Raw genomic sequence first — 14,629 nt, 5'->3', positions numbered from 1 at the left:
GATTTAAGATGCAAATTACATGTTACTAAAGTCGGGCAAAATTCTGAAATGTTAATTAAATTTAATAACCGTTCACAGCAATTGTTAATCAATATTCTACCAACTATAATAATAAACCCTCTCTCTTACTTTTTCTCTTAATTAAAGGGGTTCTCTCTTACAAAACCATCACGGGAGGTAATTATTTTGAAGTAAAAGAAGAAAATTCACTTAAGTCATATTACTAAATCATTAATAACAACTTTTTTGAATCCGGTCGAAAAGATAATGAATATTTGATACTAACAATAGTACGTTAATGTTCTAGCTATAACACTACCGCGGAAACCATTAACATTCAACTTCGCAATATTTCTTAACGGATTTAAGATTCAAATTACAAGTTACTAAAGTCGGGCAAAATTCTGAAATGTTATTTAAATTTAAAAACCGTTCACAGCAATTGTTAATCAATATTCTACAAACTATAATAAAAAAACTCTCTCTCTCCCTTTTTCTTACAGAACCATCACGGGAGGTAATTATTTTTAATTAAAAGAAAAAAAAATCACTTAAGTCATATTACTAAATCACTAATAACAACTTTTTTGAATCCGGTCGAAAAGATAATGAATATTTGATACTAACAATAGTACGTTAATGTTCTAGCTATAACACTACCGCGGAAACCATTAACATTCAACGTCGCAATATTTCTTAACGGATTTAAGATTCAAATTACAAGTTACTAAAGTCGGGCAAAATTCTGAAATGTTAATTAAATTAAACAACCGTTAATAGCAATTGTTCGGAGCCAGGCTCCCGGTCTACAAATAACGGTGTACACACAAAAGTTTATTTCACAAATGCAGAGAAATGAGCGATACTGCGACGCTTAGTTGTTCTGCGAGTCAGGCTCATTGTTTGTGTAATGAACTATTCCAGTGTATGTACTCGTTGGTTTTTGTTGGTACTTTTCAGGCACTTTTGACGTCACGAGAGCACCTTGTAAATGGGGCGATGACCTCAAATCTGGGAAAGTCAGCGGATGCAGATATGTCAAGGGCGTTCCTTATGAGTCTACAAGAGGGGCGGGGAAGGGTTATATTAAAAGTCGACAATGTGGTAAATGATAAAGTAAAACATAAAACTATAATATATTGTAAGACATATGAAACAAATTTCAAAATTTGGATCTTAAAAAAAATCGTGGAAAATAGGTTGAAAATTGTGTTAATTATTTACTAAGCAATGAGAAACGGAGTTTTTTCATTGTACAGAAGTAACATATTCTGGAGTATAGGTAAAATATTTTTAATATTATTTAAACAAATTTATATCAATAGGACTTATGAAATAATTCTTTTTACATATCTTGCAATGTGGTCCCGGCATAGAATGGACCACACTTTCCTTCCCCGTAAGTGTCTTAAAAGACAATTAAAGAAACTTAATAATCAAGGAATGTGTAGCTGCGTCCTTCTTAAAACATCACCAAAGGCTAACTGCTGTTGCCAACTCGCCTGCCAAGCGTGGCAACTACTGGCAAAACCTTTCTTTATGAGTAAAACCTATGTTCAGCAGTGGACAGATGATGATGATAACATGAAATAAGATTGTGTGTTTTTGTTTACACTATAAAGGTGGTAAACAAAAATACAGTCCATTTAATGGTAAAATGTTACCGTAATTTATGGACGCTTGTAAACACTGATCCTAAAAAAACCTTAATACGACCTTTTTGTAGTATCCCATACCGTAGGACTCTAGGGAGAATCACTACATAATGTAACATAGTTCTCGTAAAAGATACGCAAGTACCTTATATAAATAGTTTTATAATATAGGTTTTGTTTTGTTTTTAACATATTCATGGAATAAATAAATTTAAATTATAAAACAAATATCCACCGTTCATTATCTTCATGTTTAGGGTTCCATACCTCTAAAAGAAAAAACGGAATCCTTATAGGTTCACTTCGTTGTCCGTTCATCCGTCCGTCTGTCAATATCCTTTTTCTTAGGAACGCGTAGAGGTATCAAGCTGAAATTAATATTATATACACAAGTCTGAAATCTCTTAAAGCAGTGAAAAAATCAAGCTTCTAAATCGACGCAATGAAAAGATACAGCCAGATACAGATACATGTTCTAATTACATTACATATTTTGACATTGCAAAGGGAATCAAAATCTATGAATCTAGAATCATGAAATTTAAAGAAAAACTATCATCAGCAAACCGTAAATTGATAGTTATTAAAAAAAAAATTAAACTTGATGATATTGTACGGAACTCTCATTGCACGAGTCGAATGCGCACTTAACTGGCTTTTTTATATGGAAACCATATGGTATAGAATTGGCTCACGTTATTAGCTTCGTATATAAGCATGCCCGGTCTTCTAAAGTTGCACAGATAATAGATTTATCTGACTTTACAGAGACGAAAAAATACACTTTGTTTCGCAAATTAAAACTACAATTGCTCTATCAAAGAATGTAATGTTACAAAAAAATGTAGCCAGAATCTTTCGGGATGATACATCCAAATCTGTTCAGGAATTTTAGAAGTTATTATAGAATAAAGAATCTCACCTATCTATCTATCCTATTTAAGAGCTGCGCTCTTGTCGGTGGAGCTCTTGGAGTGAGTGGCTCACTACGGTTTTCTGCGTGTCTCTTCACCTCTTGACACGATACAACACCAACACCTTCCTTGATCTGCCTGATGTAACTATGCCTTGGTTTCTCTTTTCCCCTCCTTCCTTCTATCTTACCTTCTATTATATACTATAATAGAAACTCAAAAGAATCTCATATTGAAAATAAAGACAGTGGAAATAAAAATAGACGGAGTTTGCGTACTTACATGTATATATTTTACTAACTGTATCTCACGGCTTCGTCCGCATCCAATTCGTGTATCAAATTTTTTTCAAATTCGTAAAGTAGTATTCGCGTGAAAGAGTAACAAATATCCATCCATCCTTATGAACTTTCGCATTTATAATATTTATAATATTGTGATAGGATGTGATGAACGTCAAGGGTCACAGGATATGTGACCTTTGACGTCATAATAGCGTTAAAAGAGAGGACACTTTTAAATCCTCACACAAACACCATACCCTACTTAATGAAAAATGCTATGTTATTCTAATTTTAAATTATTGAACGCCAGGATTCCATTATAATTGCTATTACATTGAGATAACAGGCCGCGTACCCTGGAGGACCGTTTTAAAATTATATACGGCCATGATTACGTCAAACAACGCCATACTGGTCTTATCGGTTACAATTTGTCGGCGGTATTCATTGTGGTGGAACATTTTTGAGACTTGCAACGATTTCTTTGTAAGTTTTCGTATTTTTTAATTGAAGGTATAACCAAACAGTCTAATGGTAAGTGGCCACTGCTGCCAGGAGATGAGACAGGCGGAGGTACATATGAAAATTATAGGACTATTTATTTACTTAAATAACTTTATTGACTAAAAGAAAATATGGTACAAAAGGTGGTATGAGACAGATGTTATTCCTCTGTACCCTGTAAATTCACGCCATATCCTACCCTTCAAACCGAAACACAGCCATGCAAACACAACAGCTTCACGGTAGAAACACGAATGGGACAGAGGTACCCAATCAATCGACTTTTGTTCAAAGTTTCCATCTCATGATGATGATGATGATGATATTCAAAATATGTCATCTTCTGAAACATCATAACCTAATTTCGTTTCTAATTATTTGCCGTTTAATATCTTTAGTTTGAATAGGCGCTTAAAAAATGAACACGAAATTATGGAATAAAAATTGTTAATTAGGAAAAAAAAAACAAGTCATGTGTACACGGATTAAAATTTGCAACTTATCTCAAGGCAGTCACAAAGATAAGATGTGATGAAGGGTCACATTTATCGGATTATCAAAAGGATCCACTGAATTTAACGGGTATATTTTTTTCGACGCGCACACACAATTTCTAGTTGACTACTCAAGATTATTTTTTACCTTTTTTTAACTTTCAATTCGTCTGAATTTTTTTTTTCAAATTTGTTTTGCAATTACATCGCGAATTCTGAACCATTTCTCACAGTACTTTTTGCATTTGTTAGGTTTTACTCACATTTTAATTTTGTGACGATTGAAGCAGTTGTTTTCCTTTGCAGAGCAAAAAATTGCTAGTTTTGAAGCAAACTGCATGTCTAAATATGTAACATTTACGACTAGCTGTATACCGTTGCATCACTCGCGTAAATTACTGTATAAAGTATTTTATGTGTTAAATTAGGATATAACCTACCTGCATACCAAATTTGATTTAAATCTGTTTAGTACTTTTTGCGTGAAAGAGTAACAGACATTCATCTATCCATCGTTACAAACTTTTACATTTATAATATTAATTTTATAATACTAAATTGATTTTATCAACTGGAAACAGACAGCGAAGTAAGATTCTGAAGTAACAGTCACATGTAAAAAAAAAGTAGTGAGTGGTGAAACCCACGGGCTATCCCATGGGATGGGAAACGATTTCAAAAGCGTTGAAGGGAATCGCAAGATTGTACTTTGTGGAAAAACATGAGAGAGTTCCACATTCGGCAGTACATAATGGATAGGTTTATATTGATAATGATAATTGTATTATATGTTATATATATCATATCAGCCTCCATCTGTCCACTGCTAAACATAGATCTCTCCATAGACTGCCATAAGGAACAGTCCTGAGTTACCTGCATCCTCTAACTTCCTGTAATGCATTTGAGGTCGTCACTCCATCTGACTTTTTTATAAAAATATTGAATAGGTTTATTTAGCTCTATATATTTCGTCTAGATTAAGGAATGTACGGCTACTTTCTACCATCGTACGGCTTACCATCGACAGAGAGTTCATCCTCATATCCTACAGCCTCAATGGTCGCGTACTGCGCGGTTTCAGAGATGTTTCCTCCAACGAACGCTCAGGTTAAGGAATGAGCTCCCTGCCGATGTTTTCCCAAGAAACTACAGCATGGGGTTCTTCAAAAGGGGGGTAAAGAGGTTTCTTCAAGGTCGGCAACGCACGCGTAATACCTCTGGTATTGCAGGCGTTCATAGGCTACAGTAACCATTTACCATCAGGTAATGGGCTGTATGCTTGTTTGCCACCTCAGTGGTATAAAAAAAAATGTAGTAGACAAGTAATGAACATTAAAAGAGGTGTGAAAAAGGAAGGTAAAAGTGAGGGGATCGTCATACCTTGTGTGTTTTATATGGGACGCATTAGTTAGTACGTCATCATACGAAGCAATCAACTTTAACAATCGCTGATATTCCGTGGAATAAAGAGATAAGAGCTATTGACAGGGACAAGTTTCTTTTTATTATATCCGTTGTGCCGAAACCAGGAAAGTAATATAGAAGCCGGGATCAGATCAAAAGTTTTCGTATATGTTAACATATATCCGTGGAAGACCGTCAATATTTTATTTGTACCTTTTATCCGACTTATTTGTGAGTGATAACCTGTTGAAGATAAATACCTATGAACAATATTTGTAACTGGATTTTTTGACAAGTTCATATATGTTGGTTTCGTAAAAAGAAACATTCCAAATGTAAACTCGTCGATAAACGAAGAGATGTTCTTTAGATACCCTATAACGTCTTTTTTTTTTATAGATAAATCTGAACGAGTGCCGGTCTGCCACCGTGCGTTTTTCGAGGCACTTTCTTCCACGCACAACCACTCTTTGGAATCAACTTCCAACAGCAGTATTTAGGAAGGGATATGAAATCGTAACTTTCAAGAAAATAGTATATTCCTTTTTTAAAGGCCGGCAGCACACCTGCAATGCCGTTAGTGTTATGGGTGATCATGGGCGGTGGTAGTCACTTACCATCAGGTGAGCCGCATGCTTGTTTGCCCTTTGTGTTGTAAAAAAACAATACCCTACATTATATCAATATTATAAATGCGAAAGTTTGCAATAATGGATGGATAGATAGATGGATGGATAGAAGAATGGATAGATGGATGAATGGATGGATAGATAGATGGATGGAAGGAAGAATGGATAGATGGATGGATAGATGGATGGATAGTCTTCAGTCTCATTGTTGATAATATAACTTATCGGGGGAAAAGAGATTGTTAGTAATGGGGTCTAACTGCCCCTTTGTCAGTATATATTACTCTAAAAGGTCGACCTCCACGCTGTCACATTTGGAAACTATCGTGGTTAACAACGGTTGAATTTGTCATGATAAGCTAACTGATATACTTTATCCTCACTTATTATTCCTCACTGGTGCCCCTCCAGTTTACCAATAGCGCATACGGGACCCACTATTACATTTTTACCTTTAAATAAATGTACCCTATCAGGTTGATCTACACGCGGTTACTCTTAGAAATCATCGTGGTTAATTCTTGTAGAACTATTGATAGACTAATTGACCTGCTTTCATCCTCACTTGTTATACTTCACTGGTACTTCACCAGTGTATATCGATAGCGCAGGCTGGATTTTTTTTAAATTAAAATGGCATGGTAACCCTGCCTGCGCTATCGGTATACACTGGTGGGGCACCAGTGAGAGGTGATAGGTGAGGATGAAAATTCAGGTCAGTTAGCCCATCGTGACGAATTCAACAAGAATTGTTCACGATGATTTCCAGGGGGATCCACGTGGAGGTCGACCTAATAAGGAATATTGCTAGCAATGGGGCTGTCAAACTCCATTGCTAACAATCCCTTTCCTTCCTAGCAGGCGGGATTATCATGCCATGAAAAATAACAGAATATGCTTGTTTCTATCACCGGAGCCTTAAACTCTGTCCGATTGTGCCTAGTCCGAGGTTAGTTTGCAATCTCTCTTCTTTAAGTGAGGAGATGTGGTTTTTAAAGAAAAAAATAGTAATAAAATGCTAATGATCTCAACTTTACCCTGTAAAAGATACCATGTTTTCGTATGGTCCATGGGAAAATCACGGGTACTCCAGTAACGTAGTATGCAAATGAAAATATCGATTTTCAATACATCATTTATTTCAATTTCCGATAATATGTCATATCTACAACAAATAACGGAACCATATTGATATTTTAACTGTGTATTGTACTCAATATAGATACATGGATTTAATATATAAAAGGCCAAAGTTAATTAACAATACAATTTTTTATTCTCTATGAGTTCTGACATAACGGATTTTAGTTATCTAACTCCCGGTCATTTCTTGACTGGTAATGCTATTGTAGCTTATCCTGAAAATGATGTATCAGATTTACCTATTAATAGACTAAGTTTTTGGAAACAATGTGAACATTTAAAACAATGTTTTTGGAAAATATGGCATAAGTACTATTTAAATGCTTTGCAGTTTAGATCCAAATGGCAAAAGAGTTATCCTAATGTAACAGTAGGAATGTTGGTGATACTCAAGGACCCAAACAATCCTCCTTTGCACTGGCCTATGGCTAGAATAAGTAAGGTTTTCCAGGTAGAGATGGGAAGGTTAGAGCTTTCGAAGTTGTAACACCTAATGGTAAAACTTATAAACGTTCCTTATCTGGTATATGTATTCTTCCTATAAATGATGCCTAGATTTAATTATTATTTGCTCATTTTAAACTGCTTTCTTTTTCTTCTTCTTTTAATGTATAATGATAAAGAGAAGTAGGAATATGTTATTTGCAATTGTTTAGTTATTTATACAATTTGTTATTGTTATACTTATTGTAATGTAATTGGGCATCACCCACAATATTGGATTTACTAATATAACCATCAACTGTAATATTTTTATGGTTTTGTTATGTTTATGCAAGTTGTATTAGTATGAAGTAAAGACATTTTCTGTTATATGTTATATGTTGTGTAGCACATGTTACTGTTCTGGTAATTTATCCACTAATAAACCGTTGGTGTGGCGAGCATGTTGGAAACTCCAACAAAAAATTAATACTGGCATAAAAACTTTTTATTATATTTTTTAATTTTAAATAAAGAATAAATAAAAATTGTCATAAAAATGGAGAATAAAAAATTGTATTGTTAATTAACTTTGGCCTTTTATATATTAAATCCATGTATCTATATTGAGTACAATACAAATTTGGTTGTATTAGTAAATCCAATATTTTGGGTGATGCCCAATTACATTACAATAAGTATAACAATAACAAATTGTATAAATAACTAAACAATTACAAATAACATATTCTTACTTCTCTTTATCGTTATACATTAAAAGAAGAAGAAAAAGAAAGCAGTTTAAAATGAGCAAATAATAATTAAATCTAGGCATCATTTATAGGAAGAATACATATACCAGATAAGGAACGTTTATAAGTTTTACCATTAGGTGTTACAACTTCGAAAGCTCTAACCTTCCCATCTCTACCTGGAAAAACCTTACTTATTCTAGCCATAGGCCAGTGCAAAGGAGGATTGTTTGGGTCCTTGAGTATCACCAACATTTCTACTGTTACATTAGGATAACTCTTTTGCCATTTGGATCTAAACTGCAAAGCATTTAAATAGTACTTATGCCATATTTTCCAAAAACATTGTTTTAAATGTTCACATTGTTTCCAAAAACTTAGTCTATTAATAGGTAAATCTGATACATCATTTTCAGGATAAGCTACAATAGCATTACCAGTCAAGAAATGACCGGGAGTTAGATAACTAAAATCCGTTATATCAGAACTCATAGGTAAAATAGGCCTTGAATTTAAGACACCCTCTATCTGAACTAAAATTGTGTACAATTGCTCATATGTTAACAAAAGCTTTTGTAAAATCCTTTTTAAATGAAATTTGGTACTCTTGACAGCAGCTTCTGCCAGGCCAGCAAAAGTAGGTGAATAACTGGGTATGAAGTGAAATTTCACCCCTTGCTGCGCTGCATACGCTTGTATTCGCGTTTGATGACCCTTGGAAGCTTGGAGCCGGTAAAGTTCAACAAATTGGTTCGCCGCACCCTTGAAAGCACCTCCATTATCAGCGAAAATTTCACTGGGAAGGCCACGTCTCGAAATGAACCTTTTAAAACAGGCGAGAAAGGTTTCGGTGCTCAAATCTGAAGCTAGTTCAAGATGAACCGCCTTCGTTACGAAACAAACAAATACACATATATAACCTTTAGTTTCGATTGCACGTCTGACTCTAGAATTCTTAACTCGAAGTGGACCGGCAAAATCTACGCCAACGGTCTGGAAAGGCCTACAGGCAGTAACACGTTGATATGGTAGCGAACCCATCAGTTGCTTTGCCGCCTCTGCCTTCAATTTAAAGCAAACAAGACATCTATAAGTTATTTTCTTAACTTGTTGCATGCCATTAATCAGCCAGTACCTTTGATTAAGACTCGAAAGGAGCAACTTCGGACCTGCATGAAATAATCTAATATGTTCATTCTGAATTATAAGTTCGGTTATTCTTGATTGCTTCGGTAAAACAATAGGATGTTTTTGATTATAAGATATTTCAGCATTATGAAGCCTTCCACCTACCCTTATTAGACCGTGCTTATCCAGGAAAATATGAAGAGGTTTTAAAATACCCTCTACATCTTTGCTTTCAGTCAACGATTTTATTTCCTTGCTAAAATGGATACTTTGTTCGTGTTTAATAATGTTTTGCGATGACTGTTGCAATTCCTTTGTAGTTAAATAATTACATTTAGTCTGATCATTTTTATTTTTAAGATTATGACAAAATCTTAATATGTAGGCTAACACCCTGATCATTTTATTTATATCCGAGTACTTATCTATAAGCTGATAGGTATCACTCTTTATTTGTGTTGAGAGGGATACTACCTTAGAAGAATCTACAGCCGCACCAGAATTCTTTAATTCAGGTAAGTCGATAGGTAAGGAAGCCTTGTTTGTAAAATTGTACCTATTGTCTTTTAGAAAGTCTGGTCCGTCCCACCATAGAAAGCAAGATGGTAATTCTTTTGGATCTATACCTCTACTTATTAAATCGGCTGGATTTTCCTTTGTTTTAACATAATTCCATTGAAATTGTACAGTTTTTTCTGTAATCACTTTTACTCGGTTAGCCACATATGCTTGTAAATTAAAAATATCAGTATTCAACCAACCTAAAACAATCTTAGAATCGGTAAAGAGATAAACACTATCAATTGAAAGTTTGAGCTGTAACGTTTCATATGTCCTCCGTACTAGACTTGATAGCAATAAGGCCGCATTCAACTCTAACCGTGGTATCGTTATTGGTTTCGAAAACGAATTAATTCTGGACTTCGCACATAAAAGAAACATGCGCACATTACAATCAGAGTCTACCGTTCTAAGATATACACAGCATCCGTAGCCTATTTTACTTGAGGCATCGGCAAAACCGATCAATTGAACAGCCTTAGAACCTAATGGAATTGGTATATTTCTATTAATATGAATCGGTTCCATTGCCTTGAGACCGTCAATAAAAAACAACCATTCTTCTTTAACATGATCGGAGGGAGAAGCATCCCAACTAATACCTTCAGCCCACAGTTTCTGCATAATAATCTTAGCCTTTACTATAATTGGACACACAAATCCAAGTGGATCATAAAACTTAGCAATACAGCTTAAAATTGACTTTTTTGTTACCGATTTTATATCAATAGTTTCTGGGCATGTGATATTAAACCAATCATTCTTTACATCTAGATTTAAACCTAATACTTTCATGGTATAATTATCCTTTTGCAACTCTAGCTCGTCAAAATGTTGTTTACTAATTGGAACATCAGACAATATTTCTGGATCATTAGTTGACCATTTATGTGTTTCAAAACTTCCTTTTTGTAGCAAAGACTGTAATTGTTGCTTAGCTTCTTTTATTTCACTAAGATCTGATGACGAATAGAGGATATCATCGACGTAAGTACAGTTTCGCAATATAAATGAAGCTATAGGAAATTCTTGACCAAATAGTTCAGTAAGTTCGAGTAAACAACGAGTTGATAAATAACTTGAACTTTTCATACCGTACGTAACAGTATTTAAACGTATACATTTTATTGCCTCATCAGGATTATTTCGCCAAAGAATATTTTGAAGAGCCCTGTGTTTGGGATTCACCAGAATATTCCTAAACATACGCCTTATATCCGTGGAAAACGTATATTTACCAATTCGGAACAATAAAATTACATCAAAAAGCTCTTTCTGGACTGAAGGCCCATTCAGTAATAAATCGTTTAATGAAACCTTTTTATCCGTCTTCATTGAGGCATCAAAAACGACTCTTGTGCGAGTAGTTTTACTCGATTCATTAATGACCGCATGATGCGGTAAAAAATATACAGCATCTTTGTCAAAATCATAGAAATCAAAATTAATAAAATCGCCATGACCTAGCTCTACATATTCATGAATAAATTTATTATATTCTGACAATAGATTAATATTATTTTGTAAACGCCTTTCCAAACTTAAAAATCGATACCAAGCTAAAACAAAAGAATTGCCCAAATAATTATGAATTTCATTATCCTCGACTTTAAGAGGTAAATTCACCTGGAATCTATTATCAATCAATTCTACAGAATTCTGAAAGATAGTTTCAGCTAACTCTTGTTCACTTTGATTCTCAGAAAAGATTTGTGGTATACTCTCAGCTTCCCAAAATAATTTGATATTATCATTGATTTCAGGATCGCATTTAATACATAATAGTGATGTTACCTGTTTTGAAGCTTGCTGATATTCAAGCATTGAACCACCAATAATATATCCAAAACGTGTATTGATAATGCAGGGCGTATTGTCTCTCTTTGTATTGTACTCAATATAGATACATGGATTTAATATATAAAAGGCCAAAGTTAATTAACAATACAATTTTTTATTCTCCATTTTTATGACAATTTTATTTATTATTTATTTGAAATTAAAAAAAATATAATAAAAAGTTTTTATGCCAGTATTAATTTTTGTTGGAGTTTCCAACATGCTCGCCACACCAGCGGTTTATTAGTGGATAAATTACCAGAACAGTAACATGTGCTGCACAATATATAACATATAACAGAAAATGTCTTTACTTCATACTAATACAACTTGCATAAACATAACAGAACCATAAAAATATTACAGTTGATGGTTATATTAGTAAATCCAATATTTTGGGTGATGCCCAATTACATTACAATAAGTATAACAATAACAAATTGTATAAATAACTAAACAATTACAAACAACATATTCTTACTTCTCTTTATCGTTATACATTAAAAGAAGAAGAAAAAGAAAGCAGTTTAAAATGAGCAAATAATAATTAAATCTAGGCATCATTTATAGGAAGAATACATATACCAGATAAGGAACGTTTATAAGTTTTACCATTAGGTGTTACAACTTCGAAAGCTCTAACCTTCCCATCTCTACCTGGAAAAACCTTACTTATTCTAGCCATAGGCCAGTGCAAAGGAGGATTGTTTGGGTCCTTGAGTATCACCAACATTCCTACTGTTACATTAGGATAACTCTTTTGCCATTTGGATCTAAACTGCAAAGCATTTAAATAGTACTTATGCCATATTTTCCAAAAACATTGTTTTAAATGTTCACATTGTTTCCAAAAACTTAGTCTATTAATAGGTAAATCTGATACATCATTTTCAGGATAAGCTACAATAGCATTACCAGTCAAGAAATGACCGGGAGTTAGATAACTAAAATCCGTTATGTCAGAACTCATAGGTAAAATAGGCCTTGAATTTAAGACACCCTCTATCTGAACTAAAATTGTGTACAATTGCTCATATGTTAACAAAAGCTTTTGTAAAATCCTTTTTAAATGAAATTTGGTACTCTTGACAGCAGCTTCTGCCAGGCCAGCAAAAGTAGGTGAATAACTGGGTATGAAGTGAAATTTCACCCCTTGCTGCGCTGCATACGCTTGTATTCGCGTTTGATGACCCTTGGAAGCTTGGAGCCGGTAAAGTTCAACAAATTGGTTCGCCGCACCCTTGAAAGCACCTCCATTATCAGCGAAAATTTCACTGGGAAGGCCACGTCTCGAAATGAACCTTTTAAAACAGGCGAGAAAGGTTTCGGTGCTCAAATCTGAAGCTAGTTCAAGATGAACCGCTTTCGTTACGAAACAAACAAATACACATATATAACCTTTAGTTTCGATTGCACGTCTGACTCTAGAATTCTTAACTCGAAGTGGACCGGCAAAATCTACGCCAACGGTCTGGAAAGGCCTACAGGCAGTAACACGTTGATATGGTAGCGAACCCATCAGTTGCTTTGCCGCCTCTGCCTTCAATTTAAAGCAAACAAGACATCTATAAGTTATTTTCTTAACCTGTCGCATGCCATTAATCAGCCAGTACCTTTGATTAAGACTCGAAAGGAGCGACTTCGGACCTGCATGAAATAATCTAATATGTTCATTCTGAATTATAAGTTCGGTTATTCTTGATTGCTTCGGTAAAACAATAGGATGTTTTTGATTATAAGATATTTCAGCATTATGAAGCCTTCCACCTACCCTTATTAGACCGTGCTTATCCAGGAAAATATGAAGAGGTTTTAAAATACCCTCTACATCTTTGCTTTCAGTCATTTTATTTCCTTGCTAAAATGGATACTTTGTTCGTGTTTAATAATGTTTTGCGATGACTGTTGCAATTCCTTTGTAGTTAAATAATTACATTTAGTCTGATCATTTTTATTTTTAAGATTATGACAAAATCTTAATATGTAGGCTAACACCCTGATCATTTTATTTATATCCGAGTACTTATCTATAAGCTGATAGATATCACTCTTTATTTGTGTTGAGAGGGATACTACCTTAGAGGAATCTACAGCCGCACCAGAATTCTTCAATTCAGGTAAGTCGATAGGTAAGGAAGCCTTGTTTGTAAAATTGTACCTATTGTCTTTTAGAAAGTCTGGTCCGTCCCACCATAGAGAGCAAGATGGTAATTCTTTTGGATACCTCTACTTATTAAATCGGCTGGATTTTCCTTTGTGTTAACATAATTCCATTGAAATTGTACAGTTTTTTCTGTAATCACTTTTACTCGGTTAGCCACATATGCTTGTAAATTAAAAATATCAGTATTCAACCAACCTAAAACAATCTTAGAATCGGTAAAGAGATAAACACTATCAATTGAAAGTTTGAGCTGTAACGTTTTATATGTCCTCCGTACTAGACTTGATAGCAATAAGGCCGCATTCAACTCTAACCGTGGTATCGTTATTGGTTTCGAAAACGAATTAATTCTGGACTTCGCACATAAAAGAAACATGCGCACATTACAATCAGAGTCTACCGTTCTAAGATATACACAGCATCCGTAGCCTATTTTACTTGAGGCATCGGCAAAACCGATCAATTGAACAGCCTTAGAACCTAATGGAATTGGTATATTTCTATTAATATGAATCGGTTCCATTGCCTTGAGACCGTCAATAAAAAACAACCATTCTTCTTTAACATGATCGGAGGGAGAAGCATCCCAACTAATACCTTCAGCCCACAGTTTCTGCATAATAATCTTAGCCTTTACTATAATTGGACACACAAATCCAAGTGGATCATAAAACTTAGCAATACAGCTTAAAATTGACTTTTTTGTTACCGATTTTATATCAATAGTTTCTG

General features: G+C 34.3%; 1 protein-coding gene across 1 annotated transcript; it reads right to left on the bottom strand.

The window, feature by feature from the left end:
* Positions 1-874: 874 nt before the first annotated feature.
* On the bottom strand, positions 875-10,986 carry LOC128200978 (uncharacterized). The gene is made up of 5 exons (XM_052896376.1): positions 9,808-10,986; positions 9,549-9,672; positions 8,371-9,374; positions 2,643-2,772; positions 875-1,011 (listed from the first exon to the last, which is right to left on the bottom strand). Exons 1-5 carry the CDS (start codon positions 10,984-10,986, stop codon positions 875-877), a joined length of 2,574 nt encoding a protein of 857 aa, XP_052752336.1.
* Positions 10,987-14,629: the final 3,643 nt, after the last annotated feature.

The sequence above is a fragment of the Galleria mellonella genome, unplaced genomic scaffold, assembly GCF_026898425.1.
Source record: "Galleria mellonella isolate WM207_F2 unplaced genomic scaffold, CSIRO_AGI_GalMel_v1 utg32, whole genome shotgun sequence".
Classification (NCBI taxonomy): domain Eukaryota; kingdom Metazoa; phylum Arthropoda; class Insecta; order Lepidoptera; family Pyralidae; genus Galleria; species Galleria mellonella.
Note: the sequence above shows the minus strand (reverse complement) of the source record. Positions and strands in the feature narration are given on the sequence as shown.

What these genes read in the sequence shown, in the direction of transcription:
- LOC128200978 (XM_052896376.1), bottom strand. Translation starts at nt 10,986, where the DNA reads ATGAAAAGTTCAAGTTATTTATCAACTCGTTGTTTACTCGAACTTACT. An exon ending in TGAAAGCAAAGATGTAGAGG is followed by an intron (nt 9,375 to 9,548) that starts GTATTTTAAAAC and finishes TATTTCATGCAG; the next exon opens with GTCCGAAGTTGCTCCTTTCG. An exon ending in GAGACACGCAGAAAACCGTA is followed by an intron (nt 1,012 to 2,642) that starts GTGAGCCACTCA and finishes TGACTTTCCCAG; the next exon opens with ATTTGAGGTCATCGCCCCAT.